Source organism: Cucurbita pepo, chromosome 17 (genome assembly GCF_057944985.1).
Source record: "Cucurbita pepo subsp. pepo isolate OVF chromosome 17, ASM5794498v1, whole genome shotgun sequence".
NCBI lineage: Eukaryota > Viridiplantae > Streptophyta > Magnoliopsida > Cucurbitales > Cucurbitaceae > Cucurbita > Cucurbita pepo.
This window is the reverse complement of record NC_141814.1, coordinates 2429433-2455858: the sequence shown is the minus strand read 5'-3', so window position 1 is coordinate 2455858 and position 26426 is coordinate 2429433. Positions and strand designations below refer to the sequence as shown.

General features: G+C 35.4%; 3 protein-coding genes across 4 annotated transcripts; all 3 read right to left on the bottom strand.

The window, feature by feature from the left end:
• Window positions 1-3907: 3907 nt before the first annotated feature.
• Window positions 3908-10261, bottom strand: LOC111779294 (Nucleotidyltransferase family protein). The gene is made up of 6 exons (XM_023659415.2): window positions 8838-10261; window positions 8101-8457; window positions 7572-7795; window positions 7289-7352; window positions 6272-6471; window positions 3908-4309 (listed from the first exon to the last, which is right to left on the bottom strand). Exons 1-6 carry the CDS (start codon window positions 10077-10079, stop codon window positions 4099-4101), a joined length of 2298 nt encoding a protein of 765 aa, XP_023515183.2. The 5' UTR covers window positions 10080-10261; the 3' UTR covers window positions 3908-4098.
• Window positions 10262-11893: 1632 nt separating this feature from the next.
• LOC111779295 (receptor-like serine/threonine-protein kinase At2g45590) lies at window positions 11894-14293 on the bottom strand. The gene has a single exon (XM_023659416.2). The coding sequence runs from the start codon at window positions 14148-14150 to the stop codon at window positions 12312-12314; it is 1839 nt and encodes a 612-aa protein (XP_023515184.2). The 5' UTR covers window positions 14151-14293; the 3' UTR covers window positions 11894-12311.
• Window positions 14294-19069: 4776 nt separating this feature from the next.
• On the bottom strand, window positions 19070-24354 carry LOC111778841 (calcium-dependent lipid-binding protein). Of its 2 annotated transcripts, none has more exons than XM_087119276.1 (12): window positions 24048-24354; window positions 23829-23945; window positions 23326-23427; window positions 22909-22959; window positions 22494-22614; window positions 21609-21730; window positions 21413-21511; window positions 21213-21293; window positions 21040-21125; window positions 20703-20928; window positions 20455-20619; window positions 19070-19631 (listed from the first exon to the last, which is right to left on the bottom strand). In XM_087119276.1, exons 2-12 carry the CDS (start codon window positions 23931-23933, stop codon window positions 19278-19280), a joined length of 1512 nt encoding a protein of 503 aa, XP_086975402.1. In that variant the 5' UTR covers window positions 23934-23945; window positions 24048-24354; the 3' UTR covers window positions 19070-19277. The 2 variants fall into 2 exon arrangements, with proteins under 2 accessions (XP_086975402.1, XP_023514591.1); XM_023658823.2 differs by having other exon boundaries at window positions 23829-23962; window positions 24048-24352.
• Window positions 24355-26426: the final 2072 nt, after the last annotated feature.

Genomic DNA, 26426 nt, shown 5'->3' with positions numbered 1-26426 from the left:
TGGATAGTTAAGTTGGTCATTAAAGTAGCCCCAATAGAAATAAGATCTCAAACCTCTATTTTTCGGGTTCAGTTGGTTGTCAATTTTTTTTAATTATTTTAAAAAAATCTTACCTATCCATAATATATGTTACATTAATAACTAAAATCACGTAAAGTTCAAATATCAAACATTTACAAGTCACAACGCATCACTAACATATGTTACAAATATTAAATACGTTAATTTTTTTAAAAAGAAGGGTAGGGTTGGGTTACCACCCTATATTCGGGTTGGTTAGGTTTGAGCTCAAACAAGCCAAATTTTCAAAATTTCAAAAATTAACCCGAAAAAAAAAAATAGTGTAACTTAATTTCTATAATTTATATGGAATAGTTTAGACCGATGGAGTTATCGAATCATACAAATACCTTTATTATTATCTCTAATAATGTCCAATCAGGCTTTTTTTTTTTTTTTTCAACCAACAAAAAAGAATAATAATAGAATAAATTGGACCCTTTTTCATAAATTCATGTAATGCTCGAATTTATAAATAATATCGATTTCTATTTTATAATTAATGTTTAAACCAACCTTAATTAGTTTATTGGGTTTGAAATATTTTTAAAGAAAATCAATTAACCAATTAAATCTATAATTATTTATCGAGTTGAAATGATTTTATATTAATATACAGTAATTGTACCTAAAAATAATAATAATATGAAATGAATGAGCGTAGACGTATTATTTGAATTATTTTTATATTAATATTTTAACATTTATATATATTATAAGTTAGGTTAAGCATTTTAAATTCAAATTTATTTTGTTTACTACTTTAGTGAAAATAATTATTGTAAATAATAATAATAATAATAAAGTTTTATTTTGAATGATATCATACATTGAGATAACAATTAGTTTTGAACCAATAATCTTCTTTTCTTGTTGATAAACACAAACACACATAAATTATTTTTAAATTATTTCACTTTAAAATAAATAGTGGAATTTTTTTACAATATTTCTTAATTCAGGCTAAGGTATTGGGATATCATGTCATGTAAAAATAATAATAATAAAAAAAAAAAAGCATAAAATTCCAAAGAATTTGATGTGTATGGCTATGGTTCATTTGTAGGGACCCTTTTAAAAATCATTATTTTCTTGAATATCTCGCTTTTGTGTGGCTAATATTGGTTTCATTTAATTTTTGGTATTCGAAACGATCATGTCGTACGTTAATTTACTTGAATAATAACACTCCAGTTCTATGCCTTGATTATTGATGATCGTATTTGCAATTTTTTAATGTATCGAGACGTTTGATTCATGATCACTATAGGTGATACTGTCATTTGTAAATAGGAATCTTACCTTTACTTGAAACGCTTTTGAATTTGGTTTGATGACTTGAATGACATATGAATGACACGTACTCTGTGACTCATTTACGTGATATTTATCATAAACCAAAAATGATATCCATTCTAGAAGGGTTGGTGGAGTCTATGGAACTATGTCTTAGGCCATTTAATTTGGGTTCGGGATGAGGCTCAATGTAATTGTTTTATTTATTTATTTTTCTTTTTGACGTGCATATAAATTGTATTTTAATATCCTACCTACTCGAGAATCAATTATTCATTTTAATTTCGTAAATTTTCATATTTATTTTATTTTTATTTTAATTATTCATTTTTTCCATGGTCTGTAAGTGCACCCAGTCGCTTCGACGCACCACATTATTCGGCCTAAGCCTGGCTCGACAATACTTGTATTGCTACTGCTTTGTAGGGTGTTGTTAACTCTAAGGGCGTATCGGAGGAGATAGGAGGTGGATACTTTAATGACATTGTCATACTACTAACTGTATGATGAGCTACTTTAGTCATTCTTGGATGTCGTGGAAATCTACTAGGTTCTTAGGAGCGTCTAGGCGGTTTAAATTTCATCTCGCATTTTCAAGACACTCGGGGTTAGCTTCTTGGGGCTAATACAATCTCTGGATATGTTTAGGTCTAGACCTTTGATCACCTCTCACTATCCTAAGGTGCTAGGTCTACTAGAAACTTACTGACCTGGTTCAACATGTAAACCGCTCTAGCTCTAGCGCTCTAGTCTTAAGTTGGTTCACTCATGCATGCGTGTTAGGGAGATATACCTATTGATCACAAAAGCACAAAATTCATATTCTAAACATAATCTTGGTCATCTCTCGGAGTTAAAGGAGATTTATTGCATTCCTAGGGTGGCTTACCTGCTTGTTTTGAAGTGCTTTTAAGAATTGTTTTAAGTCAAACACGCTTAATTTTGAAGTTCTGAAGATAGATGACGTGGATGAAGAAAGGACAAGGATTGTGTTAGGATGAGGTGGATGGAGAAGGGGCAAGCGATAGTGGAGGCGACATATATCATGAAACAAGCTACATTTGGAATGAGTTATGGGGTCCACAATTGCCCCAATCAATATTTTCCAGAGCAAAAAGTAAGGTCAAATCGTTAAAACAGAAAACGGCTAAAACATTCCGTGGAAGGAAACTTACTATTATTAGTAATACAAAGTTAGTTGTCATGTTTCAAAACTTTTATTATATAGGCCCCAATTACTTTTTTTTTTTTTTTTCATTTAAATTTACAAATAATAATTAAAAAAATTAAACTTATTGCTATTATTTATTTTTGAAAATACAAGAATTAACCTTCCCAAAAAAGAAAAAAAAAATGTTTTTCACTAATTATTGAATAATAAAGATATCTATGGGCTTGGGCTCACTAATTGAATTAAAATATATTTTTAATGATTTTTTAAAAAAAAATTGAACACCTATTTTGTTGAATGTCCTCTCTCGTCGACCCGCAGAATAAACAAGAGTGTGACTACTAAATGTCTGGTTAAGATCTTTCTTGGTAGAATGATTCGGATTTGATTGGTCCTAGCACTCGTAACGAGACAAGTAGGTGTGGAGATAGGATGCGAGATGAATCACAAGGTTCCGCTGTTTTCAAGCATATATGAATGAGAGCTCGCCTTGCCCTGAACTCAAAACTATGTCTGGAGCTCTATCTTTTCTTTACCTTGTCGGCCTTCTTTATTCAATTCATTGCATGTCTTTTCTTCCTTCCCTTCTTTGACCTTTCTTTGGAACTCTAATCATCCCAGGAATCAGTAGTAGCTCCAAAGGACCAATCCACTCACTAAGTGTATGGTAATCAGGTAAGCATTGTTCTTCCTTAACCTTCTTCTGCCTTTGAAGATAGCAAGGGCATTGAAGCAAGATCCCGGTCGTTTGCTTTCTGTTCATATAATGCATACTGAATTAGTTGCTGGTTGGGTCAGTTCAATGGCCCTATACGAATTAGCCGTTTGTTTTTTATCCCTCTAATCCTGGTCTTAATCCAATGTGGAGACAAGGTCTGTTCGTTATACCCTTCATGACTCGTTTAGGAATAACCAATTCAGGGGGGAGTTGGTTGGAGTATCACAGGAGGGACTATAAACGAATCCCCGGATATTTGGAGTTAGGAAGGTGTGGCCGGAGCACATATTGTGTTTTCTGGATTGTGCTTCTTAGCAGCTATCTGGCATTGGGTGTATTGGGTACGGAAAAATCTTTGGATTTGTCGAAGATTTGGGGAATTCATTTCTTTCTCTCAGGGTATGGTTGCTTTGGTTTCCGGATAATTCATTTCTTCTTATTATTATTTTGTTTCTTAATTTGAAAAACAGCTAATTTAAAATATATTTAGAAAAAACAAAAATTAATTTTCAATCCTAAGAGTAAATTTATTTTTCTTCATATATTTAATATTGCATAAAAGTGATAAACAATAATACTTAATTTTTAATTAGAAAAATGCCAAGTCAGCAGGAAAAAAAACAAAAAGGAATTTCTTGCTAGAAATAATATTACAAACTGGGAAAATCAAAATTCTAGATGGTATAAAGATCACCACAACATCTTTTTACAAAAACCCAAACAAACTTTGAGACATAAATAAGCAAAAAAAAAAAAAAACCATAGCAAGCAATTTACAACCTTGATTAGCTATGAACATAATAATGACTGTGTTTTTAAATAGCTCTCTGATAATTAAGAAAAAAAAGAAGTGCTAACTCGGGATGAAGGGTTCGAAGAGCTTCTCGCACGGGTTTGGATAGGTTTGTAGAATAGTAGCAGCACGTTCAAATTCTTCCCTCAAAACTTTGATACTGTACTTGTCGACAACTCGACCGAGGTCGTGAGATGTCTCAAATGGATCCTCGATGCATATCAAATGACGATCCTTGCCGATTCTCCTCGTCCAATCTTTTGCTCTCTTGCTGCATATTCAGTTGACAATGAGATGAACATAAGAAAGACAACAATGAGATGAAGAGCCATATCTATATCTATCAGCATACTCCTCCCCAGATTAAAATTTTGGGCTACAATAAGCTAAAGCCCATTAACTACTCAGAAACAAAGTAGAAGTTTCAATGCTATTTCAAAAGAGGGCCGGATCTGAGAATAAAAGTAAGAACAAAAGTTAACCAGAGTCAACTAACTAGAGTTAAATGAAAAGAACCCCAGGTGTCACTTGGATCCTTCATCAGAATTCAGACTTTTTTACCATCCATAAAGAAAGCATACAAAGACTAAAATGATGAAAATTTTAATATCTTGCAAGTTTAATACTAGGAAGCAAAGAAACATATTGAGAATAGAGAGATCAAAAGCTTTTATTGATATAAATAAAAGGAAAACAAACGGATAACGCTACAGAAGGACTTAAAACGACCGATACCACTGAAAAAAATTACGAGATTAAGAAGATGAGAAAACTCTTTGACACGGTCACGGACATCGAAGAGAGGCATGAAACCTTGGTATAAAACAGACCTTCCATGGGCACTCTCAATCCATTTGAACATTCTCTGGTTTCTTCTAATAAGCACTACCTTTGTAGGCCTCTAGTCCTTTCCTTTTCAAGACAGGGTATTATCAAAACAAGAACAAAGAACTGGAAAGAGAGAGATTTAGTTGTAGGTCTTTCTTTCTTTTCCTTTTCCCCATTTGAATCCCTGTAATGAGAAGAAGAACAGAGTGGATCCAACTACAATCTCATTTTTGTTTATCTTGCTTTGTTCACTTGCTAGACATGAGGCCTATGCCCCTAACAGAAGGACAGCTAGTGGAGAGGATTGTCAATTATCTTGCCTAAACAGAGAATCAACTGATAAGAATTTCACTAGAAGGGGTTTTAAGGCAGTTCAACTGAATCACTACAACTAAAAGTTAAACGATGATGAAACTCGACATTGCTACAGGCATAATACCCTAAGTGCAATGACCAAAAGATACTCGGAATAGGGTATTAAATCTAACCAAAGTTCACACCTTCCTCAAGACCTCTCTTGACATCTCTAAAAACTTCTCCCATTTGGAAATGTAATCTCTACAGAGACACTATATAGTGACAACGAATGTAACATGCTCAAGCTCACCGCTAGCAGATATTGTCCTCTTTGGGCCTTCCCTCTCGGTTCCCTCAAGGTTTTTAAAACGCGACTGCTAGGGAGAGATTTCCACACACTTATAAAGAATGTTTTGTTCTCCTCCCCCAACCGATGTGGGATCTCACAACGACCTTCTTCGCTTTTCTAACTCATTTGCTTGTATATAATACTACTGCTCATAAACGACCATACATATCTTTTCTTTACATAACTAACTCTCTTGTCTATGCTCACCCTTCCTCTAATTTGCAAAGCAAATTGGGGTGCAAATTAGATACAATATGCCACTATCATACTTCTGTCGAGCCAAATATTCCACAAATTAACCAAAAAGGCTGCAAATCAAAGGGTCTCCTTATCTCAAAATGGCGGGTGGAATAGCTTCAATCTTTTGCTAAAAAATATTCTAAGAATTGTCCCCATCCATCTCTTATTCCAAGCGTCATACTTCCAGAAGCGCAAAACCAAAAACCACCGAACAAAGTTCAGGAACTTTGAAGTCATAGGTTCAAGATAGGTGGTTTTCTAACAAGAATACCACAATCTTACGAGTTTTCTGATGCTAACCAGTTTGTAAAAGGTCCCAACTCAAGCTATTTAAGACCACTACTTTTTTGCCTAGGAAAGAATCACGCACACCTACCTCTTTAATCCAGTCCAGCATCATGTTTTTTAGTACCAAAACAAAAAACTATCATGGGTCTATTATTCCTTAACAACAGTTACACTGAATTTAAAAGCTCTTTCATATAATGATAGAAACAAATATTATATCACATATCTTACCTGATAGTGCTTTTAGTACGAATGGATATGACGGTGTTGGCATAATCATGACAATATGCCCAATAATGGAAGAATCCCCAGACGAGTCGAGCAACGCTTTCATTGTTATTGGATCCGAAACTTTTCAGATTTTCAACTTGATCAAAGTATGCACATTCAATATTATCAACAATTTCATGATAAGTAACAATCTTCGTTTCCTGTGGTGGAGGGATATACTGATCACTAAATGCAAATAATAAATATACGACCAGATAAACTTGCATAAATATAAATATCAAAGGTGAAACTTTTGTTGGTCAGCTAATCTATTATCAAGAATACAGCCATCTTATCCAAACAACATAACATATCAAACTAAAACTATTGGACATAAATTAAATACTAATTGAGCAACTCAACAACAATTATTAATACCCATAACAAATAACTGAAATAGAAAAAGGAAGTAGCTCCTATAGTACAACATCAACAGCTTAGGGCTTCTTTTCGAACTGTTTCCAAAACCTTTTGTTAAACAAAAAGTCTACTTTAATAATTGTTTTCTAAAAATTGTTTTTTCTTATTTTCTTGTAGAATGTTTTAAATGATGACCTTTCCTTAAAGTTGTTCTTGCCTTCAAAATCAAGTTTATAATAGTGATTTCAATATACACAATAAAATTACGGTTTGCAGGTCATTTGGGTCTCAGAAATAATTTTGTTACGAGAGCTCCATTTATTTAAGGAGTGCATAAAATTCCAGTGTCTTGTACATGTTAAGAATTGTACCACTGCTGACATGAACAGGGATGCACTTAACCTCTATGCTCAATTTTCATCTTTTTAGTTCTTTGCTTCTTATCTACCTATTTCATACTAGAGGCTTGAATAAAAGAAATCTAAAATGTTTATTTGTACAGATAAGCATATGTAGATAGTAGAATAGCCACCCATGAGAATGGATGGTCATCATAAAAGGAGTATTTAAAATCCAAATTCGGACTGTGAGCATATATTAAGAGACTTGGATACAAACCTGTAAACAAGGCAGGATAGGAGGATCTCGATGTTGTAAGAAATGGATGCACATCAAAACATACCTGAATTGATAATAGGCATATTAGCATACTCCATCAAGTTAACATGTGAAATTAGAAAACTTGACAATGTAGGAAGTGTTCGCAACTCTCAAAAACCAAGAAATTACGTGTTCGTATCCTTATCATAGTGACACTAATCTCTAATCATGATAGAAGATTAATTAATACAACATGATCATACTGCACAGTAGAAGAATTCCATAAAGTTTGACAACTTACGCGTAGCTAGAAAGTGTTCCCTGGTATGTTTCATTCACTCCTCTAGACTTAGCCCAATGCTTCACAATAAATGCCAATTGTGGTAATCTCACATCTATTTGTGCATAATCCCGGAGAAGTTTTGTATTTACAACAGCCAAAACATTGTTTATGCATATGTCACAAGATATTCCAGTCACCGGATCCTTGAGCTTTATAATAGGAACCCTTGCATGCGTCAGGGCCTACAAACATAGTAACTTGAAGTCAAATAATAGAAATTTAAAGAGCTTTTATTTGTGTGCATGATAGTGAATGTCGCTTGAAGTTGTATCCAAACATTACGTCACCATTTTGTTATTTTCATACATGCATACTGCCTATTTCATCACCTAAAAAGGATACACGTACATCGGAGAACAGAAGACAAGCTCGTATGACGCATGCAACTAAAATATAACATACAATTATAAACACATCTTGACATCATTACCAAGACATTTCAACTTCAATCAAGAAAAATATTCTGAATGGTAGATAATCCAAGTACCTGCACATTCTGGAAGTTAGCTGATTGCAGTCTATCTGCCAACTTCAGTAAGATCTCAGCCTTGTCAATATCAGCATCTCTATGCACAAGACACACATCTAAATCACTATTTGAAACACCGAAGGAGTTCGCACATGATCCAAAGAGACATAGACGAGCACAAGGCCATTCATTAACAACCAACTTCTCTAGTGATGTTAATAACTGCATCTGTTTTTCCTTTTCTTCTTTAGGTGGTATCAGAGATTCATAAATTGCAAGAAGAGGAACTTTCAACATATCTATGTCACCACGGCACTTTATATGTCTTCGAGAGATCCTCTCCCTGTGTGTAAGTAGCCGATTCCCCCTGCAATCCTGTGTAGAAAATTTCACATAAATTTTGTCTCCAATCTGACCTTTAATATTAATAATACCCTATCCACAAATGTTTCAATACAAACTTATATAGTGACCCTATCCACAAATGTTTCAATACAAACTTATATAGTGAATTTTCTCACATGTTGTTCCTTTGAAGACATAAGTACAATATTCTAGAAAAGATGCAAGTTTGTAAATTCATGGGGCATACAATCTCAACGTTAAGATGATGAGTAAAATGGTATGCCTCTTTCCTTCAACAAAATTCATTTTTAGTATCTTATCATTCATACATGAGACTTCAACAGTGATGTTTCCACACAAAAAAAGGCATTGTATGAAAATACAAGATAAATGAAAAGAGAATATTCAACCTTCTCACGACGCACGTGTTTAGCATCGCTTTTCTCATCAGGTTCCTCCTCGTGCAACAAGGAATCAGCAAGCTGTTCACCTATATTGTTCTCCAGTTCCTGGCTATCATTACCATTAGTTGAATCAACATCCTTTCTCATCCAACCACGCCCCTGATGACTATCTCTGGGCCTGCCTTCAGCAAAATCGGGATGCAAATTCAAACCACGTTCTTCCATATCCAATGCTGATGCTGAATGAAGATCACTCCTAGAAGGGCGTACAGGGTCATGAAGCTGTGCACCAAGTTCGAGCCTGTGAAACGCCTCCCCAAGTTGACTTGAACTAGCTCTCTCTCTATTTACTACATGATCAAAATCTCTCCTTCTAATGTTCACAGAATCCAAATGCCCTCCTCCCTTTGGCTTGCTCATAAAACCAGATGGCTCCAACACCTTCACCAAGGGATGAAAATTGTAGTTTTCACCCAACACACGCCCTCTTTCTTGCTCTGAGTAATCAAACTCTCCACGGCGAAAGGAATGAACATTGGCATTGGAAATCGAATTCCCATATGATATGAAATTCGAATTCCCATGAGAATCCAATCCCTGATTTCTATTCATCCCATTAGGGATTGTCTCCCTAAACCCTACTTCGCGGTTTAAATCATTGGCAGAGCTATTATTCCCACTAACCAAAACCCTAGAAAATTGAGTGGGAGAAAAAGAGCCAAACTGAAGCTTATTCTCCAGTTCATTATGCTGCGAAAGGTTATGAACAGTACCATTCGCTCTATCATGGTTTCCACGAAGCCCTAACCTCTTCAAATCGTCTGCACCCCCAAGACCCCCTTGAATTAGGTCACCCGAACTGTGACTCGCCGCAAATTGGGCTCCCCCAAACTGATTCCGAGGAAGAGGAAAAGGGTTCTGCTGAAGATGTTGAAACCCCACAAAGTTAGAAGCAATAGGAGCAGACAAGGACTGGTGGGAGTGTGACCAAGGGGAAAGAGGAATTGGGTATAGAAGATCGGAGCCAGTGGAAGGCCAGGGCGGCGGGAGGGAGGTAAGGGAGGGACCAACGGCGGCGACGGCTGGATCAAGGGCAGGGGGAGGGTGAAGGTGAGGCTGCGGCTGAGGATTGATGTTGAGATGCGATTGGCGATTTGGGGGTCGTTGTAGGAGGGAGAGAAGAAACTCTCCGCCGTTAGAAGGTGGGGGAAAGGGAGAGTGACCGTCGCCACCAGCGTCGCCGGCCATGGTAGGGCGAGTCAGCGGCGGTCAGTAACAAAAGAGAGAGAGAGAGAGAGAGAGAGAGGGCGAGTGGAAGGAGAAGCAACAAAGAATGAGTAAGAATTGGAGGGAAGAAGGAAATATCAAAGCATAAAATCTTCATTGACTATGCAAAATTTGGGATCCGATTTGCTTTGCAACTTCTTGCTGCCAATCACTTTTTTCTCTCTTTTTTTTTTTTTTCTTTTTTTCTCCCCCTTTCGAAATAAGAACATGAAGTAATTAACAACACGTAACCTCTATTTATTTTTATTAATCAAATTTTAATTTTATCATATCTTTTAACCTCAAAATCAAATAATAATAATAATTTATTACTATCCTTCACTATTTTATTTTAAACAATTTTAACTAAAAATTTTTTTTATTTAATTTTGTAGCTTCAATTTATTTTATAATAAATCTTAATAATTATCCTTAATAAAATTATATAAACTTTTAATCGTAAATATTAATACGACTTAAAATAAACGGTCTGATAGAGACTATATTTTTTTAGATTTAACCAAATTATTTCCATTATAAATTTTTTCTCTAATAATTTTGATTAAATAATTAATCCAATTCCATCCTAATTTTTTTATGGGTTATTTTGAATAATTTATTCAAATTTTTATTTTTAATAAAATCAAAATGTTATTCGATAAAACATTTATTTATTTAATTTTAAAATTTTAATTAATTTACTACTCAATTTTAATATATATTTTAAAAAATTTATTTTTAAATAGTTAAAAATTATTTTTGAGAATGATTGGAGAATGCTAATAAAAAAAATTAAAAATATATATTTTAACAATATATTTTAACAAAAATCCAAATAAAGGCTAAATTAATTTTTAACAATATATTTATCCAATGGTAATTTTTATTTAAAAGTTAAATTAAGGAAAATATCTCTAAGGTTAAATTAATAAAAATGTCTTTAAATTTTAAATTTTAAAAGTTCAATAATATCCTTCTATTTGAAAAAAATTAAAAATTATTTATCATAAATTTTAGATAAAAACTAAACCATGATTAAAGTACCTAATTAAAAAAAAAATAAAATATGATTACCATCCAAATTCATCTAAAAATACTTTTAATAGAAATACTTATAAACTTTTAAAAGTAACATTAAAAAGTTAGGACATCATCTCTGAAGTGTTAATAAATGGTCTTCGTCTATATATTAACCATAATTTTTTTTTATATAAAGATAAAAAGTGTTATTTATACTTTTAAATATTCATAAATATTTCTTAAATATAATACGGTAAGTAACTTTTTGAAGTTAAAATATATTTTTGAAACAAAATGCACTTACATCCGAAGCTAATAGCAGCGAGTATTATTGAAATTTTTAAAAAATTAAAAGTATTTTTTTATTAATTAATTTTTGTTGTAAATCAATTTAAATTAAACAAATAAAAATTGCATTCAAAATTCTTTCATTATTAAACTTGACCACATGTATTAAATTTTACCAAATTATAACTTAACTTCAAATAAGTATTACAATTTTTATCTAGTGTAAATATTTAATAAGACTTCAAAAAGAATTTTTTTTTTTTTTTTTTTTTTTTTTTTTTTTTTTTTAATTTGTGTTTTTAAAATTTACTATTGAAATAATTAATTATAAAATTGAAAGTTTCGATCGTAACAAAACATTACTTGAGCATAACAAATGGAATATGGAGATTAAGATCCTCGATCTTAAAAGAAATCAATTATCGTCAATCTACAATACTCAACAAATAAATACGTGCATTAAATTGTAACAAAAATGTTACTATATAGTTCAAATACAAAATGTTAAAATTGGCGACACATTTAGTGCAAAACTGACCATATAACATAATTACATATATCAGCCATATTCAATAATTCCTCAAAGGGTACCCTACCCTACAATTCAGAGGCTGAATGGGTTATGATTTTATGAACTTGGCTGACCCAAATGGACCTTTCCCCACCACCACTAACACTTTTTGGCCTAAAAAGTTGCACAGAGCACAGAAAAGGCAAAAAATGTCAACTTTTGATGACCTTTTTCAAGTGAAGAAGTCATTTTGAAGTTTGAAGATCATGGAAAAGCTTTTTGGCAAAATCATGGCCTCTGCCATTCACTTTTGAACCCATTTCAGATCATCAGCCATAACCATTTGCAGAGAGTTTACGATGAATCGAAAATGGTATACAGCAACTAATTTTCACTCACCTGGTGGCTTTCCTCTGAGACTTGAAGAGGAAGTTCGACGGTGGGGATGGCGAAAACTCGAACGGTAAGAGAGGTGCCTCGGCCTCACCTGAAAGAACTGCTACGATCTCGTTCATTGTAGGGCGTTTGGATGGTGATCTTTGCAAGCATAGCAATGCAATTGTGATACAAAGTAAGGCTTGTTCCTTATCCAAGGAATGAATGGATGGATCGATGAGATCCAAGAGTTTGCCATTGCGAGCGAGTTGTCGAGCCCACGAGATGAGGTTTGCTCTATCGAACTCTGATATTGGTGATGCCATTACTTGTAATGGTCGTCGACCTGAGACTAGAACTAATAACAAAACTCCAAAGCTATAGACATCGCATTTCTCGGATATCTGCCCGCCCCCACCGTACTCTGGGGCGATATAACAAACGGTTCCTCTCATACTAGGCGTGCTGCTGATTCCTCCACTCTTCGGGATGTCGCTCGTTCCTCCATCTAGGCTGTTTCTTCTTCCATCCAACCACCAATCAATGCTGCCTTTACTGGTCTTATTGACCTTCTTCATCTTGGTTGAATCTTCATCTCTTTGCCACCATAAGTCCCTGCAACTCTTTGAGCTGAGCTCTTTCCTCTTCTTCTTCCTTGCAAGCTCCTCGCAGAACTCCTCCTTCCACCATTCCCTTGGCTTCTTCCTGTTCTTCTCTTTCTTCTTCATTCTTCCATCATCTAAAGAAGCCCACCATTCCAATCTCCTGGTTTGCTTCTTCTGCTCTTTTTTCCCACTTGAAGAAGCAATGGAGCTTTCAGATTCAACCCATTCATTCTTGGGTCTATCTTTTTTTATCTCATTCCCAATCCATTCCATCACATAATCCTTAACTCTGCCAGATTCTGAACCATCAATGGCGGTTTCCTGTTTCCACCACCAATCCCTCCCAGACCCACCTTTCTTCCTCTCCTGTGTTTCTACCATCTGTTCATCATCAATCGCCCGTGTCTCTACCATCTCCGGTGAATCAAGAATCGTAACCACACAACTATCAGGCAAACGATCTATGACACTCTCAGTTTCCTCCAAAATCGATCCATTATCTCCAACATCTCTAACTCCGCCACCGCCATCTTCCTCCTCCGATTTCAGCCTCGCAAGGCCGAAATCCCCAATTTTAGCCTCGAAATCGGCGTCGAGCAGAATATTACTAGGTTTAATATCGCCATGAATCACAGGGGGAGTACAAAAATGGTGAAGATACTGTAAAGCAGAAGCAATACGAAGAGAAATTTCAAACCTCTTACGCCATGGCATGAGTTCAGGGCACTTTCTGTCGAACAGGGCATCTTGTAGGCTACGATTAGGCATAAGCTCATAAACCAAAATCAGTCGACGGCGGCGCCGGTCTGAAGAGTGACCGAGAAGGCAGACAATGTTAGGGTTATTAAGACGAGAGGCGATGGAGAGTTCATTGTGAAACTCGCGCTCGCCCTGAAGAGAACCGGGGGAGTCCATGATTTTGACGGCGACAGAGAGGCCTGAGTCGAGGACAGCCTTGTAGACAGAGCCGAAGCCGCCATGGCCGAGACGGTTGGAGGGGGAAAACGACGCCGTAGCGCGACGGAGGAGGGAGTAGGAGAATCGGCGGGGGAGTTTTGGGGGATTTTCTTGGTGGGTTTCTGAAGGAGCAGTTCGGTTGCGGGAGAGTTTCCGGTAGATGAGGAAAATGGTTAAGAGTAGAATGATGAGCGATGCTGTTAAGGATGTAGCTAAGATGATGTAAAGATGGCTCGGGCGAGGGTGATGGTGGTGGTCGGCAGTGAGCGGCGGAGCGGCGGCGGAGGGAGATGGCATAATTGGTAAATAGTGGAGAGAAGAGAGGGTAGTTTAGAACAGTGAAAGGTCCATTGTTATGGAGAATGAGAGCGTAAAGACTGAACTCTGACAGAGAATTTGAGCCGAAGGGGAAGAAGAAGTCCTCTCTCTCTCTCTGTTGAAACTGTGAATTTTTATTTAAAAATTTAAATTTAAATAAAATAATTACTTTTTTTTTTAATTAAAATTTAAAAATTTGGTAATAGGTCGAATATCTCATCTTATATATCAACTTAACTATAATTAAATAATTAAAGTGTCTAATTTTTCCGACGGTCGAAAGTTTAAATTTTCATATTTTTTTTAAAAATTATTTATAAAATTGGACGTAATCGAGATTGGATCCTTGTCCTAGACTCATTTAACTAAAATTTTTAGCTATTTTTTTACTCTGTTTCGAGTGAGTTCTCATAAATTAAATAGACGTTTTTAACTAATATGTCTCTTGGAACGTGAGACGAGACGTTAGAATAAAAATAACATAATGATTAAAATAAATATTTTTAAAAAATAAAAGGGAAAGTCAAAGAAAAGGGAACCAGTTAAAAAGAATTAATATTAATTTTTTTTGTAATGGTAGATTAAATTACTAATTTAATTTAAGAGAGAGTTGGGTACTCGCTCACGGGAACGTGGTTTTCTGAGACGGTGACAGTCAAAGAGCCCGATTTTACGGAAGACGTGTCCGCCTCTTAATTGGTTGGTTTTTGCTGTTCCGTAACCCGCATGTGAAGAGAATACGAAGGAAGCAGTTAAGGGAGGAGGTGCAGTACAAGCGTCTATTTATGAGCGTGGGATTGACTTGTGATTCCCTAAATAAAGTACTCAATGAATACACGGTGGTGGGATCTACGTGACTGAATTTGCCTTCTTTCCTCACGCGCCATCTGCACCACGCGTAGGAAATTAATAGTTTATTTATTTACATTTTGTGGAAATTTTAAAAAATTTAATTTCCCGATGGTTATTATCGAGATATTCTCTTGGAGAAACATACCCTTATCTTGCAATCTAAGCGTACAAATATTAATTCAATTTTAATTAAATGTATTTTCTTTAATTTATTAATTCTATAAATCATTTAAAATTGGACCTTAATTTTTTTTTTTTTTTGAAAAAAACATATATAAAATTTAAAAACTAAGGAAATTAAAAGAATATATAAATTGTTAATATATAAGTACATTTCATCCGACCACTTTTGTTTTTTTCTCTGTATAATAAATACTTTAAAATCCATCATTTATTTTTTGAAAAAAAAATAATAATAATTATTTAGAGAGAGAGAGGCATCAAGTTTTATTCTCTAGAAAAGAGTGCAATATTCTTAAGGCGTTGTGGTCTCTGTTCATTTATGTACTCTTCTTTTACTCGAATGTCGCATTTTGTTTCGATATATGATGTTTGAGTTAAGAAATCGTATACGAATGAATTGAAATTAATTTGAGATTTTGAAGATATGTAAGTATGATAAACAAAAGCTCAGGTGTAACAACCCTACAAGTTACAATTTAATATAAATATAATTACGTTGACTGAATTACCATGGCCTGCGCAGTGATGCGGTCTTCTGTATAGGGGTGTCTTATGTTTACTTGAAAATGAAGTAGCACGTGGCTTGATTATTTAAAAATACTCAGTAAGTAGCTCTAACATTGGGATCGAGAAATGCAATCACATATGATTATGATAGGACTTATTTTTTCATAAAAACATCATGACCTTGATTGGTAATTTTTGGAGTCGGGCAAAAATTATATGTTTAGTACTTCTTTATACATGACCCACGCATGCACACATGGACTCACTAGATTGGTGTATATGTACCCACTAGGCATGTCTTTCAGCTAGCACACGCTCATGCTGTCAGAGCCACGAAGAGAAAGGAGTATACATAAAATCATGCGTATATAGATATCGCAATGTACATGTTCGTACTAATTATCATGTAAGAAGTATTATGATGTACATGATATACAAAAATGCATGAGATCTCTATAACTTTAAATCATGACATACACTTATGATGCAATGTACAACTCCATTCTTTTTATGACATAGCGTTTTTATGTGATATATATACATAATATAGTTTCACAACGTAGTGTAATCACATCATAATATAACTTAACATAACATAACTTGTAATCACGGCACTATCATAACTTAAACGTAACATAACACACATCAAACAATCATAAAATATTACACATGTAGGGGTCATAGAACATGCGTCGTTCATACAGCAAACAAGTCATCCAACCAAGCTAAGAGTAAAATCACTTACTTAGTCCCGCGTAAGCCATGGTGCCAGCCTGAAACTGACCTTTGCAATCTAAATCAACCTACGTAAACTCACAATATCGAGTTAAAGCATAACATATGATTCAATTCATCTAACGACATCAATTAATTCAACTTTTGGCTAAAAAATAATTTAAATAGACCAAACAGTGGTTAGATTTCAAAATGAGTTACCTAAGTCGAGAAAGTGAACTGAGTTGATCGCATGAAGCCAACTGGGAGTGAGCCGAGGCGCTAGAGTTGACTCAAGTCGATGTGCGGATCATGAAATAGGTGGCGGGTCGGCATCGGGTCAAGACATTAAATTAAGCCTAAAAAATAATGCAAATAAAAATTAATCATTAAATTTAAAAAGCAAGGGAAAGGGATGTGTTAAGAAAATTTTCAAATATTTTAATTGTTATAAGACATTTTAAATTCCAATCATATATTCGAGTAACAAGAATAATCATAAAAAAAATATAAACTAAAATTTAGTCAATAACTCATTTAATATTCACATCAAAGTTGACAAATACATTCTTTAATCATTTAATTGGATGATGTAATTTCATATGAAAAACAATTATATCATATAGTTTCCATTTTTAAATAAAATATTAATAATAATACAAATAAATGAAAAAAATTAAATAGAGTCAACATGGCAATAGAGACATTCTATTTGAATTTCTTAAATTAATTTAGACATTAATTATTCAAAACCCATTTGACAATTATGCCCTTTTTAATATATAGTTTGTACAAACTATATTTATGAGAGTTATCGACTAAATTATATATAAAAATATTCCATTTTAATTTTTGTTAAAGGAATAAAAAATATTATAATGTTGGACGAAGAGTTGACATGTCTAAATGTCGTTCTTTTGGACTTCATCCAAATAAGCATTCTAGTCACCGCTTGTGATACCTGAGTGAAAGAGGGGTACATAAATGACTCGGGACCATATTTGAATGAGAGTGTTCCTAAGAATAGGATGACAAAGAAAGACTTAAAAGAACCGAAAGTTTTCTTTAGGTGCTGAATCCAGATAGACTTGAAAGAACCTATAAATTTTTCTAGAAAACATATGAGTGGTAACAGAGTGGGATGCAAGGGAACGTCGGGGTCATTAGGTGCTGAATCCAGATTTCGAATCTTAGGCATAGATCCACATAACTCGATGTCTAATAAGCAAATATAAACTAAATTTTAGATGCCCAACGTCTAATTTTCAGTATATCGAACTATAACGATATAAAATTTAGCTAAAGAAAGAAGAGACGTGGTTTTCACGGAAGCAAAGGAGATTTTTTTAGGCGTTTGAGTGAGAAGGAAGAGTATAAGGAAACAAACAAAAATATGATTAAATATGGTATTAGCTTTCACTTTCAACTCTTAAATCTAAGCTAACTAACAAAATAAATCAATGATTTTGATCTTGTTACCATATAAGGCATTTATTTATAGACGAAGCTAAGGAAAAAAGCTTGATTTTACTTCTCAATTACTTATTTGTTGTTTAGGTTTAATAATGTGTGGTTTAGTCACGAACTTTGTGTGGTTACGGCAAGTGATTTTCGGGTGGATCATGTTAGGTGGCTAACGAAAAGTTTTGTCCTAGATTATGAGTGTTTTTTAATGGGTTAGACACTTCGTTAAACTCACTGATAGATACGTCGTTCTAATGAGTTGAGTCTATGATGAGGCTCTATTAGAGATGTCCATTGGGCGGAGCAACAGTGGGAAAGCCTTCTCCAACTGTCATGGTCGTAGATCTTCAACTGTACATCGTTGAGATATTGACATACTCACGATAAGTCTTGAGGGGAACTCAATTCCCATATTCATTTTGCGCCCAGTTTTGTGGCTTCATCGGACTGTCGGCAAGGTTTGCCTTCGCCAACCTAACATCGCTTGTGCGAAATCTAAGCTTGTTCGGCCACATACGCTGTTTGTGCATGCATGTTCAATCGTTGCAACATAGCAACGTTGCATCTTACTGTCATCTTGATTCCCGACAATACGATCCATGCATCGTGATGTTGTCCCATGTCTCGAGACGCATCGAACATCTTGGCTTGCTCAGGCACATCTATTGGGAACTTACTCATATGTCGATCATCTCATCGAGACATTCCAAACATCCATCCATTCAGATTCACTCGAGCATGGGACTCTCTCGCGTCCATGCTAAACCATTTACTACATACGTTCTAGATAGCAGGTGTATAATCCAACCTCCAACACATGGACTAGGGCGCAATGTCACGATAATTCTATAATGTCAAATTTCAATATTACAACATAATCTTTCACACTATATATATATACATAAAGTGAGCTAAAGTGAGCGGGACAAAGGGTTGTGGTGGGGTCTGAGGGTGAACGAAAAAATCTCTCATTGCTCCCTTCTCCTTTCATTGTTTAAAAGAGGATTCTCCACCCAGTTTAGGACGGGGTAACAAACATCTCTAGGCTCTACGAAGAGTCGATTGAACCTATTGCCTTAGGTCGAGGGAGAAAGAATGCTATAGAATGGCGGACCGTCACCTCTTATTTAAGGTGTTGTCTTTTAAAGAGCCTATCAAATCTATTTTGCACATCAATGTCATCACCAGTATCTCAACAAATTCACATTCTAGGGAAGAACTTTACAGTGTTTATGCAGACATTTCCAGTTCATATCCAGTTCAAATAAATAAAAAAAACATGAACACTACGGGTCGAAGAACGATACACACAAGAATCTTAAACGATACAAACCCAGTTGATATTACACAATTCCTACCTGTCACGCTGCACACCGACGAATGTAACTACAATGGCTTCGCTCCATCGTTTTCCTGGACACTGTTTACTGGGGTTGAAGAAGAACTGCTCTTTCTGGCGTGACTAGATTGGCCGGTGAGGGTCCGCCCCATGAACCTTCCAGCCTTTGAGAGGCCACTGCCAACAGCACCAAGGCCGGTTCCAACCATGCCAACGCCAGTGCCAATGCCAGTGCCCACCATGCCCACACCAGACCCAACAAAAGATGCTGCTCCGTCCAGTGCATCCATTGTGCTACCTAAAACTCCCTCCTCCTTCAGCCTCTTTCTCTCTTCAAGGATCCTCTTCTCTTCTTCCAGAGCTATCAACTGCTCCTCCTTGTTAAACTCATGGTAATGAACCTGTGCACACAACCCGAATTCAAAATAAGTAGCTTGGCAGCTTAATCAGTCGAGTTGTTTTAAAAACTTTGATCAAAGAGCTCGTGACAGCCCCAGCCCAAGCCCAAGCCGACCGCTAACAAATATTGTCTTCTTTGGGCTTTTCCTTTTCGGGTTTCCCCTCAAGGTTTTTAAAACACGTATGCTAGGGAGAGGTTTCTACACCCTTATATAGAATGTTTCGTTCCCCTCTTCAATCGATGTGACATCTCATAATCCACCCCCTTTCGAGGCTCAGCGTCCTCGTCAGCACTCAATCTCCTCTCCAATCAATGTGAAATCTCACAATCCACCCCCCTTCACAGCCCAGCGTCCTCGCTAGCACTCAATCTCCTCTCCACTCGATGTGGGATCTCACAATCCAACCCCCTTCGGAGCCCAACGTCCTCGCTGACACTCGTTCCCCTCTCCAATCGATGTGGGATCTCACAATCCACGCCCTTCAAGGCTCAACGTCCTCGCTGGCACACCACCGATGTCCGGCTCTGATACCATTTGTAACCGTCCAAGCCCATCGCTAGCAAATATTGTCATCTTTGAGCTTTCCCTCAAGGTTTTTAAAACGCGTCTGCTAGGGGAAAGTTTCTACACCCTTGTAAACAATGTTTCGTTCCCCTCTCCAACCAATGTAGGATCTAATAATTTCAAAGAACTATTCCAGTGGTTCAAAAGATTAAGAACTATTTTAGTAGTTCTAAATGATAGACCCCTTGTAGAACAAAATAAAGTACAAGAAGAAGAAATAGTTAACCAAACATATTTCCATCGAAGTACCGAATTCTACCTTGATCGTAACAGTTCCTCGATCTTTCTTGTCTTTCACTTTCAACGTGTTAAGCGATGCAAGCAATGGCAACACAACCTCCTTACTGGCCTCTGCTTGAAGATCAATCAGAGGTAATTTCGCTATCCCCAGTTGCTTATCTTGACCAATGTCCTTATCAAAAACCTATTCAAAGATTAAACAAACATCATAAATTACCACAACCAGTTCGAATCGACGTCTACAGGAGAGATGGAAAGCTCCAGAACCTCAATGATGACTGCTTGTGTCTCCTTGTCCTCTACAATCAGCTCAAATTTCTCGTCCCAAACCGGGTTGAGGTTGTTTTCGATAGTTTTTGTTTTAAATTTAAACAGCGGCCGAATATGCACAACAACATAAGGATCTGATTTCCCTATCATTTCCATGTTCTTCAAGCTGTTAGCTTTCACCACAGTCAAAGTAAGCTTTCCTTGTGGTTTAAGCTCTAACTCACTGCAAATTCATTAAAACAGAAAACAAATGCTCAGGAACGCCAGCATAAACCGATCAATATCATCCAAATGTTACTCGACCCACGAAGCAAAATAGGTAAAATTATGTAACCTTAAATCGACAGGTATGCCACCGATTGGAACAACAATCCTATGGGGCCATTTGAGCATATCATTAACAATTGTATTCACAGTATCCTGCAGATAATCAATGTAGAACACTGTAGCTCAAGCTAAAAAGTAAAAACTTTTAAACTTTAAGAACTGATATGGTAAGAAACTTACATCAATCATATCTGAAAGTCCAGGAACAGCAGTTAGGCTTCCACCAACAGCCTTCAGAGTATATAAAATTTTTGGCTCCGGCTGATTGAAAACATAGAAATAAAAAAATACCATTCTTTAATGTTCAATCACTTAAGCCATACTCTCATTTACTATGTTAATTAATATCCAACAACTGGAAATGCTACAATAAAAGGTACCTCAGCAAGTAGGGCCACAACAACAGCAGAAATACAGGGTATTTCTTCAGCAAGTTGAAAAATAACCCGAACGACTGTAAAAACTTGAAGATCCTTCAGCTGTAGCAGAAAAAAGATGTGATACTTGTCAAATAAATGGCTACTAGGTCCAACTTATGGGCAGCATGGTAACATTAAACATGTATCAGGCACTTACCTGAATGGGTATTGAAGCAACAAGTGCAGCTTCAACAGCTAAAATGATGCTTGGATCTCCACCCCATCGAAGGTCGATATCCATTGTGATTTGTCCTTGTTTTAGACTCTGAACACGTATACCTGCAAGTATAAGAAAATTCTAATACCCAATATGAGAATATTGCTTCATAGAATTCACAAACGGATATAGGCAGCCTGTGTGTGTAACCTCCCAAACCCACCGCTAGCAAATATTGTCGGCTTTAGCCCGTTACATATCGTCATTAACCTCACAGTTTTAAACGCGTTTGATAAGAAGAGGTTTCCACACCCTTATAAGGAATGTTTCGTTCCCCTCTCCAACCGATGTAGGATCTCTCAATCCACCCTCCTTGAGGGCCAACGCTCACTGGCACACTGCTCGGTGTCTGGCTCTAAAACCATTTGTAACCGCCCAAACTCACCACTAGTGGATATTGTCTGTTTTAGCCCGTTATGTATCACCGTCAGCCTCACGATTTTACGCATCTGCTAGTGAGAGGTTTCCACACCCTTATAAGGAATGTTTCATTCCCCTCTTCAACCGATATGGGATCTCACCGTGTGTGTGTGTGAGAGAGAGAGAGAGAGAGAGAGAGAGAGAGAGAGAGCCAACAAGGGTAGTTGGAAGAATAGGAGCTGTAGTCATAGCAACATAAATGTATGTAAATTCAATTAATTTCTTTTTTTTTATGAAAAAACAAACTTCCATTATTCAAAGCAGTTCCCAAATTGAAGCATCACGCTTGCCGACTCACACAACACAAATCATATTAACGACAGTTAGTTGAACTATGTTCATATTTTTTTTTAGACATGTCGACATAAAAGACTGGTTCTTTCAAGGACAGAATTTGAACCATACCTTCAATTTTAGGTGCCACTGAGCCAAGAGATAATTTGCTGAACTTTAACGACGTAATTCCTGGAGGTCGGTACTCTTCCAACAGAGGTTCGACAGATTCCCTTATAACCAACTCTGCTGCCTGCAAGTCGGGGGACGAATTCAGGAAACTCAAAGAGCACAGGGAGTCATCAAAATGCATTATGATCGAACAGTTAAAAGAATTTAAACGTACTAGCAAATTCTCGAGTACTAAAACAACTAATAATGTTGCAAGATATACCTTCATTATTTTCGTGGAATTCCTAAAAGAAAGTTGAGTGATAAACTCGTAAACGGTATAATACAAGCCACACAAGTTGCTAATACCATGATTTAAGAAGAGATTTTACAAGGAGAATGTGTAAAGAAAGTTTAACATGGCAAAGAAACTTACATCGGCAACGAACGGCCACATCTTGCTGAGTAGCTTGTTAAGCCATTTCACCTAAAATGATAAACAAAAACATAATCGAAGTACAAAATTTTGTATCGATAAGTCACTATGAGTTATAAGTATATTGCTCAAAGATAGATAAACAACAACAACAACAACAGAAAACACGTGTTCTTTTTCAACTAAACGATCTACACAAAGCTGACCCTGCACAATTATCAAAATATCTTCTTGAGGAAACATGGAGTCATTAACAAAACAAGTTTCATCGAATTCCCAGAGTTACCATTAGTGTTAAAACAAACAAAAAGTAACTTATCGTTCTTCTATCACGTGCACCATCATTTTAAATTATAGAACAATACAACAATAATGATCAACAAAGAATGAAAGGAGAAACATAAAAGGAAAAGGAACCTGCTCATAAACTGGGAAGGAGATCCATTCGGGAAAATTATCTCCACATAATTTCTTTAAATCATCTCGACTGAGAGACCCGAGAATTTTCATATCAGCAGCCTGTGCAATGAAATGAACACATATTCTCAGAAATCGAAGTGATGGCCAAACTTTATATACTATTAACTCATACAAAACATTTCTTTGTCAATCAAAATGCATTATCTTTCACTGACCAGATAATTCATATAGTTTTCTAAAAAAAACACGTATTGAAAATTATAGGCTCCCAAAAGCCCCAAATAATCATTTTCACTGCAAAATTTGGACATGAAGCCATGATTCAATCAAGTCAAGTCTATAAAAGGCGACAGTTCCAGGCCCAATATCAGTATATATCACAAGAAACTCATCGAAGAAGCTACAAATTCATATAATAAACCAAAATTGACACAAATTTGAGCATGATAAGCTGAAGAGACACCAAAAACATCCTAAAATACATAGAACAAACGAGTTACCTTGGCAATTCTTTTGGTGCTTCTGCGCCTCATCATATGCTGCCACCCAGCCATCAATGAAACCCCAAAGATAACCCCCATAAAGATCCCAGACAGCAACCCCATTTTCGCGGAGTTCTTAAACCCAACTCCAACTACAAAGGGAGACAAACAATCAGATCGAAGAACAGAACCACACAAATTGAAGAAGAAAACGAAACCCCAACAACAAAAAAGTACCAGAAAATAGGAAAGGGAAGAAGAAGAAGAAGAAGAAGCAGAAATGGGAGATGGGTCACTGAGCTTCGAGCGATTGAGTGAAGACAAAGAGAAGCAGATTCGTGAGCGAAAGGAACTGGGTCACTCTCGCACCGGTTTCAAAAGGGATAATAATTAAATCCTTAGCCCACCCCTCTCTCTCTCTCTCTCTCTCTCTCTCTCTCTAGAAACGTAAAGGTTCTTTGTTTTGATGGGTTTTCTGAAACGGTTGATTTGTTTCTTCAAATGGGTCGATGCTGTTTAAGAGAGAGTGGACTTCGGTAGCCATGGGACTTGATGAACAGATGAAAATGGTAGGACAGCCACCAAAATCTTCACCCTTAGGTCTCACATTCTACTTTTTAGGCATTTAAGTCGAATTTAATTCAAATTTAATTCAAATTCAATTCAAATTCCCGTGTTCATCTTTCAATCCAATTTCGCAAAAACAAACAAAAAGTAGGCAAAAAAAATCTTAGATCTTCTCTTCTTCTTCCCTCTCTCTCAATAATTCTTTTCCATCTTGTTTCTAAATCAATGGCTTAAATGGTAGGGGAAATTTGATCTTTCCTTTTTTGAATCATAATACTATGAAAGATTTAATCATGATTTTATAAAACTTTTAAAGCTCCCGTCCTTCGTACCCAAAAAGTGATACTTTTCTTGCTAGCTTCTTATATTAGTTCCGTTTCTCGTTAGAGTTACAAAGTTTTAAGTTTGTATTATTTAATTCTTACAAATAGGGATAGGAAGCCCACTTCAAAAAGAAAGAAGGGTAGTCCCGACCCAAACAATGCCCAAAGACTCTCGTGCCTCTCTTGATTGGACCAATCCAATCAGCGATTTCCAACAAACTTATCTTCATTTTTCGAGCAAGAAACGGAACTACAATCAAGATAAATATCCAATAACCAAACAATAGGGACAAAAAATTTCTCAATTCCAATCGAGGAATGGACATTTTCGGGGACTAGTCCACTTCCCATTACTGGACGAGGGAAATCACCATTATTATAGGGGTATGGGGTTCAAGACAAAGAAAAATGTGGGTACCGGAAAGAATTGAGAAAATATCTAATATATAAACAACTTTGTTCGATACCTTAGCATCGTTTGCTTTTATTGATTGTGTTTGGTATTATTAATCTAGCTTGATCACCCAGAGTAGCATACTAAGTTTAATACTGAAATTGGTTGGATCATAAACAAATTGTTCGTCACAGAATTAATAAATAAAATTTGAGTGAATGATATAATTATAAGGGTAAAATAGATTTTTAACCTAGTTGTAATTATGAATTATTCGTGAAAAATTGATTTGTTTGTAATAATTATATTCAAGCACAAGAGTTCAACTCTAAATGTATAATTAATAAAATTTGATTAATTAATTTTATATCATTAAATCTTATTATTATAGTGGAAAGAAATTTTGAAATATTCATATAAAAATTTAATATATTAAATATAAAAGACAAAAATATATTTAATTTAAATTTTTTGAATTAATATTTAATATGTTAAATATAAAAAAGAAAAATATATATATTTTAATTATTATTTGATATCTTATGAATTAAAATAGTTAATATATTAGATACATCGAAAAAAATCTTTTTTCAAATTAAATAAAAGATTCCATATAAATATAAAATTTTGGAGGGAGTCTAAAGATGCACAACATGAAAAATTCTCTCGAGATTTGTTTCAAAAGTCTCATCATCAAAAGTTTTATTTTTGTATATTCACGGCAAGGAAGATCTTGTGGATGAAATTTCAGAGTATAGTAAAGAGATTAGCAGACAACAATTACTTTAAAGGAAGATCTTGTGGATGAAGTTTCATACGGTTGGAATGTACCAAAGAGATTTGCTAACAACAATTACTATAAAGATACTTTTCGTACTTGCTAGCTTGGTGTACTTAAATTTTTAATAAAATCGAACTAAGATTCAATGTTTAAGTTGTGCCAAGTGAAAATTTCATTCTTTTCATGCACCATAATTGTTAATGGTTAACCATATAGCATCCTAATCGTTAATTATTAATCTTATTTTGGGTTGCATCTTAATCGTTAATTGCTAATGGTATCGTGAAGTTGTGTCTTATATTTATGTGTTTAATTGAAATAACCTAAATAACTTAAAACTAAATATTGAGATAGACTTAACAAAATAGGGGCGTACACGGGTTGGGTTAGGTTGAGTTGAAAAAAAACTTTTTGATCGACCCAGAATTTCAAGTTAGTTGGGTTGGTGACTTGAGCAACCTAAATAGAGTTCGGTCACCAACCCAACCTCTATTTTGGATTGGGTTGTCAAGTTGACCCAACAAAAGAAATATCAACCCGTAAACCGACTC